The sequence below is a fragment of the Ammospiza nelsoni genome, chromosome 4 (assembly GCF_027579445.1).
Source record: "Ammospiza nelsoni isolate bAmmNel1 chromosome 4, bAmmNel1.pri, whole genome shotgun sequence".
NCBI classification, from domain to species: Eukaryota; Metazoa; Chordata; class Aves; order Passeriformes; family Passerellidae; genus Ammospiza; species Ammospiza nelsoni.
In genome coordinates, this window is record NC_080636.1 from 61028589 (window position 1) to 61047856 (window position 19268).

At 45.2% G+C, this 19268-nt stretch overlaps 1 protein-coding gene across 4 annotated transcripts in view; it reads right to left on the reverse strand.

Moving 5' to 3' along the window:
* Positions 1–267: 267 nt before the first annotated feature.
* The window catches only part of UNC5C (unc-5 netrin receptor C), a 244064-nt gene continuing 225063 nt past the window's right edge, over positions 268–19268 (reverse strand). For all 4 annotated transcript variants that reach the window (XM_059470215.1, XM_059470214.1, XM_059470213.1 and 1 more), the window contains 6 exons: positions 14214–14382; positions 12156–12389; positions 7024–7173; positions 6625–6789; positions 2151–2329; positions 268–1915 (listed from right to left, as the gene is read on the reverse strand). In XM_059470215.1, the coding sequence (XP_059326198.1) occupies positions 1750–1915; positions 2151–2329; positions 6625–6789; positions 7024–7173; positions 12156–12389; positions 14214–14382 (1063 nt within the window). In that variant the 3' untranslated portion in view covers positions 268–1749. The remainder of the gene's footprint in view (positions 1916–2150; positions 2330–6624; positions 6790–7023; positions 7174–12155; positions 12390–14213; positions 14383–19268) is intronic.

Genomic DNA, 19268 nt, shown 5'->3' on the forward strand with positions numbered 1-19268 from the left:
ACAGAACAAAAAACATTTGCAGTGACAACCATTTTTGGTTTTCTCCTTTTGCAAAGCTCCCATCTCACCTGTTTTGTGAGGGCTGTAGAGGGACAAGTGTTCCCTGGCCAGCCACCGAGGACTGCACTGCCCTGCCCTGCCCAGGCAGCGGTGGTGGCAGGAGCAGCAAAAGCAGCAAACTGCAGCACACAGGATCTCAACTTCACCACTCCACTGCCCTGCACTGCCCCATGGAACACAGGCTTCCCTGGCTGCAGCAGTGCCTGGGAATGTCCATGGAGATCTGCCAAGTGCATCTCACACAGAAGTGACCCAGCAGAGGGCTGGGCTGGCAGCAGCCCTGGCACAGCAAGCATTGCTGGAGCTGGTGGGTTTCAGTGAGACCTGCAGATCTGTGGGGAACTGCTGGCTCTTAGAATGCTACAAAACAAAGCAAAAATTATGGAGGCCCACCTTGGATGCATAAATCAGGTGGAGGATGTCAGTGGCTCCACATGCTTGCACCATCTCTGGTTCACAGCCACCCCAGGACAGCTTCTTGGAGCAACCTGTCACACCAGGGTCAGACACTTGGTAGGTGAAGATCAGCAGTGTCACCAGTTCATGCAGCCTTGGCACTGGCCATGGAGCACAGCAATGCTAACAAGAGGTGAGCAGCCTCTGTGGGCTGGCAGAGGACTCTGGAGGAGGAGTACGATGACAAATGGAAGGACAGACAGCATAGAGAGGGACATGTCTTAAAAAGACCTTCAGGGAGGGGACAACAGGTTCCATAAAACCAGAAATTATTCATTCTGCTGCTGACAATATTAGAAATAAAGTAATAATGGCAATAATAATAGTCATTATAATCCTTGCACTAGATACTAATCAGTAAATAACTATCATAGCAACTTCTCTTTTACATTTTTTTCTGGGTTTCTCTCCCTCCCCTCCAACCACTCTGAATTGCATATCTGGCCCCTCATATAGCAAAGCAGTGGAAAGGGTGTGAATTGAAAATTAACTCAGATCCTTCGTTCCCCACTGTCCTAGAGCTATTCTCCACAAAAGGCTCAGTGGGACTGTCTTGGGGAAGAAAGGGAACATTTCGTGTTCCTGCTTATCAGCCAGAGTACCTGCTTTCCAGATGCACACTCTGATTTTCTTGGTTTGGTTTTTTTTTTTTTTTTACAAGTAGGTCTAGGAAACAGAACAATGACAGGAGGATCATTGTGAGACAACCAATGTGCAGAATTGTAGCCAAAATCTGAATTCACCAGAAACCAATAAGCTGAAATAGCCACAACCAACTGTCCATAGTCTTGTCTACAATGGCTTTAAACAAAAAAATATAAAGAGCCATGGACAGTTTCCTTACCCCTGTCCAGAATTTGATGTAAACAACATCCATAGAAACTGGGATTGTTAAGAAAGTTTATCCATATATCTGGATAGCAATAAAAAGCGTTTCCTAGGAAACTGTAAAAACCTGTACCAAGCAGTGTACAGCCAAGCCGAGAGGAACATTAGGTTGATTTATATTTTCAAGGTACAACTTTGCATGATCTCTTTCTGATCCTGTGATAATGTACAAGGAGAGCACGTGTGAAGGTCAGGGCTGGTTTTTTTCTGTTTGTTTGCTTGCTTTCTTCTCTGAAATGTCTCTTGTGTAACTCATTGGTCTGGGTTTTCATTTCAATTCTCCTTTGCAATAACAGGGCATTACCGCTCCCCGCGTCTGTCCTTCCTGGTCATGCCAAGGCTGCATCAGTAATTTCCTTCTGCTGCCAAAGAAACAACCGTTTCGTGTCTTCCCATTTCTTCCAGAACTGCTGCCAGCATGCTCAGGTTGCCATCAGGGAAATTCTGGGCTTCCCAGAGATCCAGGATCACCCCGGTGGGACTTGATTTCGTAGCAAAATAATTTAAGTACCTGCAATGAGCCAAAAGGAAACTTGCTGGTTTTGAGCTGCATGGAAACGACCTCAATTCATATGATTTCAACCCATCCCTGTTGCTGGTGCTGTCAAGGTGCTCATGCCCTGTGTAGTCAGCATGACCAGCGTGTCCATGTGCTTTCAGTGGGACTTGCAGCAGGATGTTTTTGCACATATCCCCCCATCCCTAGGAGCTCCCCTGCCTGACCACACATGGGCAGCCCTGCTCACCTGTCCAGTTTCAGCTTGTGGGCCAGCATGCGCCAGTCGTGGCCCCTGGTCTGGGGAGCGTCCAGGCTGCTGCACAGCTTCTGCCTTATCGGGTGGGGGATGCTGAAAGCGCTGGGCCCCACGATGGTGGTGATGGTGCCCGCTGAGTCCATGGGAGGGTAATCAACACCAGTAGGTTCCTGAGATTGGAAAGACAGAAAAAAAGCCTGAACAACCCATCAGTTTTGTTACTGAGTGAAAAGACAATGGTAGAACTACATCCTCTGAGACACAGGGCTTTAACTTGCAGCCCTCTGCTAATCTAGTAAACACTAACAAACACATGTTAATCCACTGAAAACCAGAAGTATTTATAATTAGCTTTGGGTAGAAAGAAATTTTTTTTCCTCCTCTTTTTTTTTTTTTTTTGAGGATAAATATTACTATAGCTGGACAAAATGGCCATCTTAATTAATCACTTACAGGAAATAATGAAGATCAGTCACTTGGACACATTTCAGAGCAAAGTGCTACTACTAGAGCAGGGCTGGGCTTTCCTGGCATGGCTAACAAGACCCGCTTCCCAGCATCTTCCCAAGCCCCAGTGTCCCACCAAGCCAGGACGAGGCCTGTAAAGCCACAGCTCTGAAGTTTAACTCCAGGTGAATTCTTCCTGGAGCTGTTCCATACACCTTGGCGTGGCTGCTGGTGAACCAGAAGAGCTTGCTAAAGACTCCAGTGGATAGCACCAGCTGGAACCACACGTTGGGCACCAGCTGATCTTTTTTTTTCCACAAGGAACACTTTATTACAGGTGAAGGGAGCAGGACAAAAAACCCTCCAGCTCCCTTGTGCAAGGGGTTTTGTTCAGACATTAGTCAGGGGGTGCACACAAATAGCTAACTAATGGGGAATCCTTGAGGGAGGAAGAGGCATCAAGTGTCTGGGGCAAATTGGGGTAGGAGGGTGGAGAGGATGGGTCACATGGGCCAATGGGGCTTTAGGGAATAGAGGAATTCCAAAGTGGTGCTGCAGACAGGGATTGGCCTGAGGTTTAAGTGGCAGAGAAGGTTTGGGAATCAAGGGCTGGGTTGCCTTGACAGGCAGGGAAAGACCTGGAACAAGGGGTGGGGAATGGCATGAGGAACAGCTTTGAAGGAGAGTAAAACCCAGGGGTAAACCAGCTCTGGGAGAACATGGGGGTACAAGGAAATGAAGCACTTAACAAGGAATCAATAAAATAAATTCCAACTGCAACACAGGCTCACACTATTGACATCCCTCTGGCAGTACCCAAGCTCTCTGAAGCCTCCAATACTTTGCAGACCTCAAACAAACAGTCAGTACCACCCCAGGCACAAGCTGAGCCCTCATCTGCTTGTGACTTTGACTCTGGAAATAGATGGAGAGCAGGGGGTGAGGTGGTGGGGGCAGGCATTGCCCCCTCTCCCCCAGACACCTGCTGTGCTCCAAGACAGTGTGGCAGCAAGTGTTTCAAGGGAAAAGTCATCCCCAAAGCCAGCTTGTCCCCTGCAGGTGTGGTGTTGATGCTCTTTGATGTGGTCCTCCCAGCTGGAGGGGTCCCTATGGCACCACTCTAACACCCCTGGGAATAACAGCAGTTGGCTCCTCTGGGCAAGGATTTTGTCTGCTCCTTGGCCTGGATGGATTTAGTGCCCAAAGGCTTGGTAGCTGGTGGGACAATGATAGCTGGTAAATTTGGATGGTTGGGTTTGTTTAGGAACAGCGAGGTCCATGATGGAAAAAGCAGCAAACATGGCTGGTTCTGCCCTAATGCTGCTCAGTCTATTTCACAATTTGGTATTCTTTTTCTAGTAGAAATGGGGGAGCTGCTTCTCCTCCCCCTCTGCCAGATCACAGCCCCAGGCAGCCAGAAACACTCATGCTAAAGACTTGTCATTAAATATCAATTTGTTTTCTCCTCTGTGAACTGTCTTGCTGCTTTGTGTCAAACTGGCTGTTGGGAAGGAGCTGTAATACCTGAAACAGTCTTAAAGCCAGGCAGCTCCTGGCTGAAGTTGTAATCACAAACCCCCCAAGGATTTTGCTGGGGATGCTCACAGTCCTGTGCAATCTCTGGTTTACCAACCAAAAATGAATTTAGAGATGGAAAGGGAAGAGCCAGTGTCCATGAGCAATGCACAGAATGAAACCTTCTGGCTCCACTCTTTTATATACACCAATTATTTCTTTTCCACTGTGTAAATATGAACTTTTTGGGCTTTTTGTTTGTTTGTTTGTTTTAGGTTTTTTGGGTTGTTTTTGTTAAAGGCATGGCATTTTAGGCAATCAGAGAAATTTCTAACTAAGGAAGATTTACACAACACTGTAATGTCCTCAATTAACATGTTGAATGTGGCATCTGTACTTGGGCGCCAAGGCTGTGGATCACAGACTGCCTGTCCCAACCCCAGTACCCAAAGCCTGGCAGCAGGTACTGCCCAGGAGCCAGGAAAATGATGTGCCTGATGCTAGTGCTGTGTGCAGGCTCACCCACACTGAGAGGTTGGAAGTGGCAGTGGGGTGGTGGCAGTGGCATTGCAGACAGATAATCTTTTCTTTATATTCTGGGCCAAAGGACACACGTGCTGCCCTGGCTCTCTAGGTGACCTGCAGCCCCAGGGGCTTCAGGATTGCTGCAGAAGGGCCCCAGGTATCTGCAGCATTGTCTGTGGCTCTTCTGTGTGAGTGTCAATGGTACAAGATATAAAGAGGGCTTCAAAAATGAATCAGGGGAGACCTTTATCACTATTTTCTTCCTGCTTTGCAAATGTGTGTGTTTTGGCACTCACTGCATTTGTATTTTGGAAGTCCCAGTGGTAGACACTGTATAAAGTCAGTATAAGACAGTTTAATCTGCAGAAGTTTTACATCCTTTGCCGTGGACTAAAAAGAAAGCCCATCAAGGGAGGATTCAGGAAACTGTGTTACTGAATTTTTATTGCAGGGTGACAGTGGCAGAGAGACAGATGCAGCAAGAAGGAAAGATGCCAGCACAGTCCTGCAATGCCTAACCACTGGCTGGATACCACTAGCCTAACCTCAGAAGAAAATGTAAGGAACCAGAGCTATGATTTCCTGATGCCTGGTCTGATGTCTTTATCACGCTTCTGGAGGCATACATTGGTTTCCAAGTTGCAGTTATTACCCTTTTAGGTGATTACCCTTTCATCAGATCTTTGAGTTATAGGATTTTCCCTAGTTGGCCCTATATCCCAGCTCTTAGCAGCCCAAAGTCCTCCTGTTCCTTGCTGGAGTTTGGGAATATCACAAGGTGTCAACAATAAGGGGCAATTTTGCAGGAGGCAGCCTTGATCACAGTGGTGTTGTTCACTCCCTCTATTCATCCTTGATGGATAGGATCACAGCACAAGACAAGAATATTACCCTGCTCTGAATCTATTACCAGGCCCTATTACACACAACCAGCTGAAGATGATTATAGTGTATACTTGCATTTCATTAAAGTTACTTTCAGCTCTTACTCTTCTCTGTGAGGTTAAATTAGTGATTACCTCAATGCGGCACTTATTACAATAATTGTTTATGATGCTTGTTTTACCATCTGTCCTTAATGCTGTGTAGTCCCCAGATGAATGTGTAACTTTACACCCACTAACCAAGCAGATGTTATGGGTAATGGTGCTCACTGTCAGAGCCCTACAGCACAAGCAACTTTCATCTCTGCTCTCGCAGCCCTTCCCCAAGCCAGCCAGCAGTAATTGCCACCTGACAGTCTGCTCCTCATAGCTGCCAAGGGTACCAGGGATAAAACCCACCAGCACATTCACTGAAGTCAACGCCACTTCACACCTGAATTTGTTGCTCCATCTCAGCCCCAAGCTTGACTGCCCCATGGAGCTAAAATTCTCCAGGTGCTACACAGCATTAGCAAACTCATGATAGTATTTCTTCTGGAAAATGTCAGCCATCAAAAAAAAAATTGCCAAAGACAAAAGTCAGGATTTGTAGTAGTAGCAAAATACAAGGAGAAAAGTTACTGCAACCAGATCATCTGATATTTCCTATTGCACAGCAGCTATTATGTGGGATCAGAGGGGAGTGGCTCTTGGAAGACACAACACTGACATTTTCCTATTCTCTTTTCTCTCTCTCTCCAGGGAACTATCAGACATACTGGGTCTCATGGACTGCCAAGGAAACAGGACCGTAAGAGCTTCATGAGATGTTTCACGGAGTGGTAGGCAAAGAGCTCCTCCAGATAGACACAGAAAGGCAGCACTAGCAGACAGACCTCCCACCTTTGAAGGAGGGATGCATCCTTCCATATGAGAGAAACTACGGAAAAATGCAACAGGAGAGACAAAGCAATGACTTAATGACTCTTTATGTCCATACCAGCAGTCAGGACCAAAATGGGGAGCACTAAAGAGGTCCCAGTGGGAAAGGTTTTACCTTCTTAGCCATCCCATATTCCTGCAGTTGGATGGAAAAGTACACAAGTGTCATTTACCTCTGAGACAGAACAGTTAAGCTGGAAGATCTGTCCTTCTCCTTCGACCTGTCGCACGCACAGTTTGCACACCAGCTCCTGGGTGTTCAGACTGAACCTTTCCAGTGTGAAGGTGCAGTGCAGGTTCCTCTGACATCCACTCCAGATGTGGTAAAAGGGAATTTCCTGCAGGAGGAAAGCAAAAAAGTATAGTCAGGGAGGGATGTTGAACCAAGACATGGATGTTATGTCACCAGGGACTGCAGGCTCCGTGCTAATGTGACTGCAAATGGCCCAGGGGAAAAAAATGTCCATGGAACTACAGCCTGACTCCTGGTGTTTTTTAAAAACACCTGTGTGTGACAGTATTTCTTTAAGCCTCACTGCTAGCGTCCAATGCGAATGTTATGCTATGCTCACCTGGTATTTAGCCAGCAGCTTGCTCTTCCAGAGAGAATGGGCAATGTCATGAATGGACAGACGGAGGTTGTGGGTGCTTCCCTTGAAATGCAAAGTTTTAGGCTCTTCCAAAAGCTGCCCACCCATCTGCTGCTCAAGCTGGAGGACTTCCTGCAGTATTGGGATAAAAAGAAGACAGTGGTCAGGTTCCATCAACACAGCACACTGGTCTACTGAGTCCAGTGTAGATGCTGTAACTTGTGTCATACAGATTAAAAAAATACACAGGCATTGCACAGAATTGTGTGTCCCTGTGAACTGGAACTGCATTAGTTGATCTGACTGTAACCCTTTCACCTCTTTCATCCAGCAGAAGCCCAGCAGGGAGACACAGTGTTCTCTCACATGTCCTGTAAGCAGAAGCTCAATTCTGTTATTCAGTGGAATGTGAAGCCTTTGCATGCAGTCACTGCTTGAATATAGAAACAGATTATTTGCCATTGCTCAAATGGGACATCTGATGGTAGCTTTACTGTCTGGTTTTTGGAAACTCTGTGTAGGTCCTGCTGACACAGGACCTGTGCCTACCACTGGTCAGTCAGCTCATGGTCTGCTGCCCTGTGGCAGAGCAGTACAGGAGATAACAGATACCAGCCCTGACACTGGCCTGCAGGATGGCATGGAAGCAGCCCAAGAGACAGTGATGGAGCATTTTGTTCATACGAATACACAGGTTCAAGGCTACTGAAATACAGATCATGCGATTAAAAGCTAGCAAGCCAAGAGTCTGGTCATTTTATGAAGCTAAATATAAGCTTGTAATTAATAAGACCACAGTGGAATGTTGTCTACCAACAGCGTAATTGTGGACATGGAAGAAGCAAGTATAAAGGCACTTCCATGAGCCCCATTAGAAACCAACATAGCCAATCTCAGTCACATTTAATTAAAGGAGTCAACCAGCCAACCAGTCTCATGTGGCTAATGACAATCACACACAGTGGAGATGCTCAAGGAATGCAGGGGCACACAAAGCTGGGATTCTGCCCCAGGCCAAATAAAGGAGCCCCCATTTTAGCTAAGCTGATCCTGACTACATTGAAGCAGGTAGTAAGCATATAAGAAAAGCATCTGGCAGATTCTGAAGCTAAACCAATATTCTTTTATTGGCTATTAGAAGAAAAGAAACAAAATCAGGAAACCTTTCAGATTAAGGGTATGCCAATGAATCAGTTCCAGCTTCTTTCCAGTGCCACCTAATTACTTCATCAAGATGTCTAAAGAGCAATCAATAGTAATTATCTGATTACTATAGATCTTCATTATGTTCCAATTTCCTCCCTGGAATGTCCAGAAGATGACTTGTGGAGCTGTGTGAGCTAATTGCAGATGCCACCTCTCAGGCATGTGGTGCAGGTGTGCCAACAAACTGCTCCTGCCTGTGCTGCACCAGCTCTGGGAGCTACACTACTGTGGGGGAAAACTGCAGTGTGATGCTGCACCATCCCACCCACCAGATCTGTGTTTCTAGTTTCAACAACCCACTTCTGGTAGCCACCCTGGGCCACTGTAGCCCTTCCATCTGCTTTAACTGGAGGATGCCAAGCAGCCTGTCCTTCTCCCATGCCATTTAGCTAATTAATTCAGAATTAATTTGGAGCCATGACTTGCACAGCCCTTCAAACACAGTGGCTGGTTCCTGCCATACAGCCTTTTTTAGAGCAGTGCTTATCCTGCGGGCTGGCACCTCTGTGTCCTCCTGAGCCAAAACCTGAGCTGCATATTGCTTGCCCCATGCTGAGGTGCCTGTGGTCACCCTGCCCACTGTCTCTCACCACCCTGCAAGGCAGGAGTTATTTCCTAGGAGAAGGAGCTCTGTAAAGCACCACTCCATCACCTGTGGCACCAGAACAGCCACAGCTTGGGACTCTTCATTAAAAGGGCACAAGCAAACAATGGTGTTCAGTCCAAGCTGTGCCTTTCTTCAATAAAAGGAAAAAAAAATGCATTAAATAACAGAGAGAAGATCACAGGCCTGTTGTGCCTATTTTTGGGTGTTTTTTTGAAGACACCTGCTGTGCAGCACAAGACATGTTGGGGAATGTCACCCTGCTACAGCCTGAAGTCCTTCACATGCCCCCAGTGTGGGAGGCAGCTGTTGCCATGTAACTGGCTGTTCAGCCCCTGCCACACTGCCACACACAGGTCACATACCTTAATCTCAAAGGCACACATCAATAAAGAGAGCAAAGCAGATGGATTTCTTTATAGTTGTTGTGTTATTACTTTTTCCTTTTACTTTCTTTCCTTTTTTTTAACCCTGGGCGTCCTCCACAAGGTGCAAAAATTAACCTTAAAAAGAGAGGCCAGCGCTCAAGGTCACAATTCCCCTCATCCTTGCCTAAAAGGCATTTTTGTGAACATCCCATCCAGGTGGTTCAGGACCCTGTGGTGCAAAGGATGCTGCATGTGTGATCAGCACCGAGCCCACGCTGTTCCACAGCAGCCAGGAGCTTCACTAAGCTGCTCCCACAATAACCAAGCCCTTATTGATGGGAAATCATTACACTTCCCTACTGTACTGCGGGTGCCGGCAGCTCAGCTGCGAGTGCTTACTCTGCATGATGGGAGGGAAAAGTCTGCTGGATAAACACTGCACTGAGCTTTATGCTGCAACTACTTGTCTTCCTTTGGTGGCTGTTAAAATACATTCAGCATATGGCACACTCATTCCTGGTTGTAAATAATAACAGAATGCATTTGGTTGTCTATTAAAAAATACACACAATCCCCTACAAAGGCTCTTCCAAAGCTCAGGCAATGCAACATGGGAATATTGCTCTCCCCTCCCCTTGCTGTGCTTTGCCTAGAGCAGCCAGCCTCAAGACAGGGAGATGTTGCAGCTGGTGCCTCACCTGCTGCTAACAATTTTTCTTTCCTCTCTGAAATACTTCTAACATCAGCATCTGCTGGCCCAGCCCTGTCTGCACGCCTTGTCCCCACACCCAGTGGTAACTGCCCTGTGAATGCCTTCCCTTTGGCAATACAGCAGTGCCAAGGATGTCCTCCCGGCACAGCAGGGGCTGCTGCAGTACCAGCTGCTGTGAAAGCACATGCCAAATACCCCAACCTTTTTTCCTTCTATCTAAATAGTCATAGACTGAGTCTACACAATTGTGTCACACAGATTGAGTCTACTCAACACTGTCACACAGGGATGTTTAGTACACGCTGGTTTGTATGCACCCGTTCGTACATGCCTGGTCATACACACTGGGCCATAGCCAGCCCTTCCAACTACACCTATTTTACTAATCTACAGCTGCTCTACTAGGCTTCTTTTCCCTCAGTCTTCTCCTTCCTTACACTGCCAAAGAAGGGCAGTTCATGCATTCGTAAGAGTCTGTGGCCAGCAAGCAGATGTGCTTGTCCTCCTGCAAGCCACCCTACGGGTGCCTCCCCAGTCTTGGGGTGGACATGCCAAAGAGAAAAAAAAATTAAAATCCATGAACCGGGTGTAAGAAAGCAGTAGGTACAGAGTGGGATGGTGGCCTCCTGACTTTGCTCACCTTTCCTCACTAATCTGCAGTCTCACTTTGGGGTCTAACTGCAGCAAGATCCCAAGGACTGACCTGTTGCCCTCCCAGATTTTGGCTGCAGCTTCTCAGGTGAAGGATGGTTCCCCTGTGTGCCTTTCCTGATCCCTTCTGCTGTTGCACTGAATTGGATTAACTTTACCACATAACTCTCCCTACAGTCTATTAGAAACAGACCAACAGCTCCTGAGTAATTCCTAATTAGATTCCTCAGCTCTGACTGCATTAGCTGGCTGGCCAAGGCCCCTCCAACTCAGTTATTATTTCCTCAGGCCTTGTCAAACCCATGGAAAATTGTATTATGCAGCACAGGCATAAAACCATCAGGACCTTTGAAGCTTGATTGGTATGAAAGTTCCTTTCCACTTTTTTTTTTCATTTTCTTTTTTTTTTTTTTTTTTTTTCTTTTAATAGGAGAAACAAAAGGGAAATCAGACCAGGAAAAATAACTGTTTCTAAAAGGTTGGTAACACCAATGCAGTGACAGAGACCAAGCTCCCAGGGCACAAAACCATGCTGAAGTGCCCATGTGCCTGCTTCAACCCTTATACTTGTTGCCTTTCTTACATGTACAAGAGCACCCACTCAGCAAAGCCTAGGCAGGTAATATCAGATAGTATCAGGGAGGACAACCAAGTGTGCTGATCTCAGTGATGGAAGTCACTGTTCTGAAAAACACAAACACCTCCCAGCCAGTGTATTTGGGTTTAAATCCCAATAGTTCCCAGCTAGACCTGAGGAAACAAAAGCATGTACAGCAGCAGGATGACTCTGCTTAGTCAGGCTTTGAAATCACTTTGCCACAAAGAAGTGAAATAGCTCTACCTACAGCTAAAGGAAAAACCCCACCTTTTAATAAATTCAGCTGTGCAGTTGGAGCTACATATTTCATGAGGACATCTATTATAGATACCTTCTGTATGAATATAGGTATTTATAAAGAGAAATAGTGAGTATGGGTACCTCTCTGCTCATCTGCATGTAGTGAGTGTGTGTTTGCGTGAATGCCAGAATTATGCAGGGAGAGTAAGGTTATCCAGTTAGGGATAGCAGCAGCTTTGCTTTATTCCACTTGTGAATTCCCAACACAAAAAGCTGCACGCGAAGGAGTGTAATAAAGCAGTATGAAAGCAGGCAGTGATTAACGGGCCAGAAGCTTCTTTTATCATTATCAAGTATTTACAAAGAAGCATTTATATGTTTTCCCATCTCTGGGGAGCTGGCACTTAGCATTAAAAATACATGAATAACGAATGAAGCCCTGTGTACCTTATGGCCTTTTAATAATGCAAAAACCTTAGGATTCAGGATATGATACAGGTAAACAAAGGAAAAAAGACTGGTGGTTGGAAAATGGTGTGAGATCCCTATGCAAAGGACAATTTATAGTGTCTGAGGGTTAAACTGTAAAACAGCAGCTTGCTGTCAAGCTCTTCTAATCAGAAAAATTACCCAGGGAGCATGAATACATGGAGCAGAAGGTCCATGTATGCTATGACTGCAGTCCTGTGACAACTGGGGAGCGAGACGGAGAGCAAGCAAGAGACCAAGAACCACCTTAAGAGCATCCTGCATGTCATCGAGGCAGTAGACCCGGATGCTGTACTCCAGGGAAGAGCAGGACAACGGTCCAAAGATGGCCAGTTTGAGACGTTTGGCTGCTGCCTTGGTGACTGACTGTCCCACCAAGGCATAGGTGCTGAGAGTTTCTGTCAGGATGTGGCAGGCCTCTGGGTCCAGCTGGATATAGCATGGTGTGGTGAAGTTTTCCTCTCCGACCACCACCACATCCTAAGAGAGAGAGAGACCAAGTTACAGCACGTGACTCCTCAGAGCTGCTCTCCTTTCAGGCAGCAATGCCCCTTTCAAGCCTGGATGATGCAAAAAGTCCTTGCTGTTTTCCTCTTAGATCAATTCAGGTCTAAATATACTGCTTCCAGCTTTTCTCCTGTGTAGACACAGGGACTGGATTTCTCAGGGGTGCTGGTGATGATGTTGGAGGTTGAATACTCTCCCTGTCTTCACTCTTGTTTTTAAAGCCCTGGGCAGACTTAGGCAAATAATGAAAATATCACCAAGACTTTATTGAAAGAGATATTGCAGAACTAATCATTTGGTGACCATGATTCAGCATCAGTAGTTTCAGGCATGCTGAATAAATAACTGCCCTTCACCTCCTAAGCACCACAATAAGGAGTTATAAAAACTCAGGAAAGGAAGTAACCTCCGTGACAGCCAAATACCACATCTATATGAAATATCACCTGCTGCTTCCTCAGAATAATCCTCTGTGACAAGACTGCAGGATGAGGAAAAAAAACACTGCCTGAATGCAGATGACCTCCCCACCCTGGGCGCACAGGAAAACAGCTCCCCTGCTCATTTCTCCATTCAACCCTGCGTGTAATATCCTTCAGGCAACACGAGGTGCTTTGAATGGCTTTGAGAGGGAGCAGGAGTGAAAGGTCAGCAGCAGGTGACAGCCACCTCTTGCAAAGCCACTCCGTGCCACACGACACTCAGCACAACTTGTCCACTTCATCCCTGCTGCCTGCAGCTCTGCAGAGCAATGTACACACCTGGCAGCAGACAAAAGTGAGCTCAGCTGGCATTAGGCATTAAGCTTGGCTCCCTTGGTCTCAGGAGAGGCACACCTGCCACGTTTGCAGCGGTGGCACAGCCTTTTTGGAGGGCAAGGTGCTGCTCCATGGCGTGGCTCTGGCAGGAGGTGATACTGCAGGGTGTGCGTGAATGTGTGTGCACACGGGTGTGTGAGGCTCAGCTTGGAGGAGCTGCTCCAGAGCTGACAGGAGGAAGAAGATTGCTGTGTGATGGCCAGGGGCCCCATGGATGCTGCACACACACCAGGGTGTGTGCAGGGCTGGCAGAGCAACCTGTGCCTAGGGCAGGAGCAGGATGGGGGGATAATGAAGAGGTGCCAGTAACACACAGCCACAAATAAGGGACACACGTGTGGTGCCACGAGCTGGGCTGTGGGGTGCAGATTAGCTGGCGAGACAGAGCTGTGCTTGCTGCATGCTCCCTCCCAGCAGGAGGAAGAGCTAGTGCTACAGGCAGCAGGCCAAACACGAGAGGCTTTTGAAGACAATGCTGGATGTGGCACTTCTGCTGCTGTCAGCCCAACTGCCTCCAGAAGCCACCCTGACCTTATTAAACTTACCAGTAGGAGAAAGTGCCCTTGCCAAATTAATTATGAGACCAAACTGGTGGCAGCAGGGATCTAGGAGCACAGAGCTGGAAAGGAGGGCTCTGTCAAGATGGCCCAGCCCTGCTGAAAGCATCACTTTATGCTCCAGTTATAGTGGGAAGATCCTTTTGACACACTGCCTTGGGACATTCTCCTGCTATACTACTGGCAAGGAACCTCCTCAGGCTTCCTCCATGGAAACCTGCTGGTACTAGGAGGTGCCAAAGTGCCCCAAGGCAGATCTCTGAATGGGCACACAGCAGCTTAGACATCTTGTAGGGAAGGGCACTCCTGCCTGCCTGTAGCAGTCATGGAAGCCCCAAAATACAGGTTCAGAAAGGAAAGTTAAGGACGAGCAGAGAGCCCTGCATGCAGCCAGCACACAGGCTGGAGCTCTGGAGCCTCACCTCCCACGGTCCCTGGGCAGCCTGGTGCTTCAGCTGGATCTGCCAGTCCTCTGTGTTTGGCTCTGCACAGTGGTGCATGGTTAGAATGACAGGCCGGGTCAGCAGGGCTCCTGGTGGGCCACAGCTCACCACTGGTGTCAGCAGCGTTTGGCTGTCTTCTACTGGTGGCCTGGTGAGGAGACAGAAAGATGGATACATTAAGTGAGCTGAAAAAGACAAAAAACCTTTTTACATTTGGGTGTGTAAAAATAAAAAATCCTTCTCTTAAAATAAAAAGACTGTGAAAGCAAAATAGGTGGGTTTTGTTTTTCCTTCATTTTTCCAAACTCTTATCTATTTCCTTTTTTGGCTTATTTCTGTGCCAAATATCATTCATGTGTCAAGATGCAGGTTTAGGTGTCAGCAAATTATAGGCCATATTTGCTGATTGCTCTCCACTCTGAAGGATCCTTGCAGATGGTATGCAGAGGCTTCATTTCACGCACTGCAAAAATGTGGTCACTGCTGCATTTGGCAGCTCTTCAGTGACACACAAAAATGAGTGGTGGCTCTTGTAGGCACCACTTGTGAGAACTATTTACTGTCAGGACAGAAAAAAACTGACAAAAAGAGGAAGACACTGAACTAATAAGGATGTGAGCATGACTGAAAGTGGAGCACAGCACATCTGAGATGTGCAGTTTGAGTTCTGAGGCATCACCAAACCACTGATACTCATTTTACTTAAAAGGCATTCAGGAATGGCTTCTGGAAATGGAACTACTGGAATGGCTATTGCAAATACACCTGCAGGCAGCAAGTGTCACTGCTGGTGAGGGAGAAAGGATGGTAAGGAATAGTGCAAAGGTAAAACACACTTGCAAAGTCCAAGATTTCTAGTGATTACCCCGATTTGTTCAGCTAAAAACACAGGTATTATCCAGTGTGCCTGCTGCCAGTCACTGGGAATTGGTGTTATGGGAAATCATGTGAGTATTTAGGATACATAACATACACTCTGGTTTGAAAATGACGGTGAGTGTGCATGTGTGTGTGTGCACATGTGCAAGTGCAAACCACCCAGACCAACCGCTGAAGAGCTCAAAACACGAGGAAGCATGAGTGACTTTAACTATCCTGACATCTGGTGTATGACAAATACAGCTGAATGTGCCTCATCAACTGCCTCCCTAAATAATAGAGGACAAATTCATGATCCAGAAACCAGCAAGTGGGATTTTACAAGCATTCAATGTGATCTGTGCTAAAAATCCTGATTTGCCCATAGGACCACACATGCTCTGCTCTGGCTGAGGGTTCAGTCCCAGGCTGCATTTACAAATACATCTACATCAGTCTTAGAGAAATTAGTTGAGACAACATTGCTGCTTTTTTCTACAAGTCTTTGTCTTTGCCAAGAGAAGAACATAAGCAGCTGTAATCAGAGAATCCTAGAATATCCTGAGTTGGAAAGGACCCACAAGGATCCTTGAGTCCAACTTCCTGCACAGGATTATCCCTAAGAGTCACACCCTGTGCCTGAGAGCATTGTCCAAACACTTCTTGAGTTCTGCCAGGTTGGTGCTGTGACCACTTCCCTGGGGAGCATGTTTCAGTGCCCAAACACCCTCTGGGTGAAGAACCTTTTCCTGATATCCAGTCTAAACCTCTCCTGACACAACTTCAGGCCATTCCCTCAGCTCTTGTCACTGGTGACCACAGAAAAGAGATCAGTGCCTGCCCCTCCTCTTCCTCTCATGAGGAAATTGTAACTGCAGGGAGATCTTCCCTCAGTCTCCTCCAGGCTGAAAAAATGCAGTGACCTCAGCCAATCCTCACATGGCTTCCCTTCAATACCCTTCACCATCTTCATTGCCCTCCTTTGGATGCTCCCTAATAGTTTAGATGCTCTCTAAAAGTCTCTCTTATATTGTGGTAGCCAAATCTGCTCACAATATTCAAGGTCAGGCCACACCAGAGCAGAGAAGAGCAGAGAAGGTAATCTTAGATAACATTTTCAAGGAGGCCAAATCAGGACATAAGCTATTTTGATATCAAATTTATCACACCTATTCTGGTTATTGCAAATATATGTCCATAGGACTAATTTAATTTTGTCCACCTTAATTCTCCCTGCTTATGCCGTTAATCTCACAGAATGAACAACAAACTTTTGAGAAATCCTTTTTTTCAAAATGGAATGAAGGCATTTTTGAAAATTACCCCTAGTTGTCTCAAATGTTGTGAAGGTTTTTGTAGCATTTGAGGAAAAAAAGGGTCTGGCATTGGAAAATTTAAATCTATGCAAATCAGTAAATCCAGATGATACGCATCTGTGAAAATTAACTGATGAGTTTCCTAAATGACATAACAATTGTTTCTGAAAATCCATGGACTGGAAACAAACAGCTGCGATATAGATGTCTTTCAAAAAAGATGCAAAGTATAACAATCTGGACAGCTATCATGTATTGTGCCAGCTATTTTAGCCTAGCAAACAATACACAAAATAAATGAAACACAAGAGGAGTACCTAGTCCAGCTCCTCTTGCATTCTGCAGGGAATCATTGGATTCAGATTAAGAAGATGAGGTATCACTTTTTTGCAAGGCCAGACTGAATAAATCATTGGACAATTTTTCACTAAAACATGCCTTCTTTTTCTGACACATTTACATTGTTATTTTGTTCATAAGAAGCAACAAGAAGCTTAAAAAACAGAGTGTGTCAGTGGTTTTTAATAGTCATCAGCCTTGGGAATTGGTGGATATTTGAACACTCTCCTATGGTCTAATTCCAGAAATTTCAAGAAATGTAGTATCTTATGAGAAAGTTCTCTCAAAATTATAATATTTGTATGAAAAGCAGATATGACCAGCTATAGACTTAATCATCTTGTTAACCTAACTTCATCTAAAAGTACTTCATGAAAAAGAAAAGAAAATACAAGCTATCATATTTTTTTATTGAATTACAAAACAAGCAATCAAAATGCAGGAGTGAATATATCATGATTGCCTTTAAAAAAAATTAATACAATGCCTTTTAGGTGAAAAATGTGTTAAAATTGACAAGCACTGATGCCTACAGTCAAAAAACCCCAAACGGTCATTAAAATAATATGGTACTCATAAATCATACAGTCTGAAGTTGTCTCCAAGTAAAGTTAAGTTTAGTCACTGCTTCGTGCCAAAATTTTTTACTGTCAGATTTTAGGACTCTGGTGGAAGGCATGATTCTGTGCTGCAACATTTTATAGTTGATTAGAACAACTACAAAATGATTATGCAGAACACCAAGACAGGATGTGTTGCAGACTGTAGAGTGAGGAACTGAGCTAGGAGGTGGATGCAAGCATACAAAGGACATGTTAAAAATATCAAGGCTTAATATTTTTTCCCCATGTTCATAAAGAACATTTTGTCACCAGACTTAGAAGATTCATTGTCAATTGGATGAGATATTCATGGTCCTGACCTAGATATTTATGATAGAGAACAGTCTGATTAGTGAAAAGCATAAAAATGGGCCAGTTGCGGGGGTGCTTGACTTTACAGTCCAAAATTCCCAACCAGGCACACATCAGAGCCTGGCACCACAAAATTACTGAACACCTGCTGGTCCTAGTGACTCTCCAACATCCACCTCACACAGATAAACCTTTAAAAACTGAGATACAATGAGCTGCACAGAAGTTCTCCAGTGGTGAAGTGGGTCACTGTCACTGCTGAGGTGAAATCCCAGCTCTGTTAAAGTCCATGCTAAACCTCTCTCTGACTACTGTGGGGCCAGGATTTCTACTCACAATGTGGAAAACACAATTATTTCATTTACTGGTAACAATAAGGAATCACTGCAAGTAACAGTGAAATCCAGAAGACAATGGCAAAATTCTAGAGAGGGTAAAAATATGAGTAGGAAATAAAATCTTATTAATTGTTCAGTAGCTCAGGCAGGAGCAGAACAATTTCCAAAGAGTTACTTAGTAACAAATAAAGCAATAAAAATGAACATTTCAGGTGAGCTTGCTGCAACACAGCAGGCATCAACATGTAACATGACAGAGTGACAAGAAGCAAATCTGATTTCTGGCATTGTATGGGACAAAGAGCCCATCAGAGCACATCATGGTGACATTCCCTTTCCTCTCCAGCTCTGCCATGACTGCAGGTAGTAGCAGTGTGTTTAGGGACCACCATGAGATCTCAGAAATAAACCAGAAACCCAGAGGAATGAGGCTAAACAATGCAATGGTACAGACAGAAGAGAGGTGCCCTATGACAAGTGACAGGGAAAAGGAACAAAAATCTTCCAACAAATCTTTTCTTGCTTCTCACTGATTTCAATTTCCATTTTAAAACAAAAGGATTATGCTTTACTACAACTAATGACAACAGAAACAGATGCAGTAGACAAGATACATTATACAAGGGATATTAATCGTTCTTCTTCAAAGCATAAACCAACAGTAATTAATGGAATTAGTAAACAACAAATTTCCCTGAAGACAAGTTATTGTGTAGTCACTCATTACAGGCAATTTTATTCCTTCTCTTGAAACAGGTGATGCAGCACCAGCAAAGCCAGGATGCCAGCCTAGAGGAGCACGTGTTGTGACCAGCAATGAGATTTATGTGTTATAGATTGTGGGTGATCCAGCACAAACAGAGACACAGGAGAGCATATGGAGCAAGGGAGGTAAATCTATGAGCAGAAATGATCAAAACTGTGGGTGATCTTTTAGGCTGCTATCAAAAAAAACCACAAAACAACAAAAAACCAAACCCAACCCCCTACAAAACCCCCATCAACATGGGCTTCACTTTAGGCTTGCAGCAGTCTCCATAAGGGATAACTTATTAGAAGAGACTGGCCACTCAGCTGTATAACTCCAAAAACAAGGACATGTTTTTGTTTTACAAAAATCTGACACTAAAATTCAACCCACTGCTTAGCATTTCTATTAAAAGGCACTAACAGTAACTGAAAGGCCTTCAGATATTTTTAGATGTTTTCCCATCCCTCAGAGATTATCAAAAACAGTCAACTTATATTTAAAAGCAAACAAACTTTTAT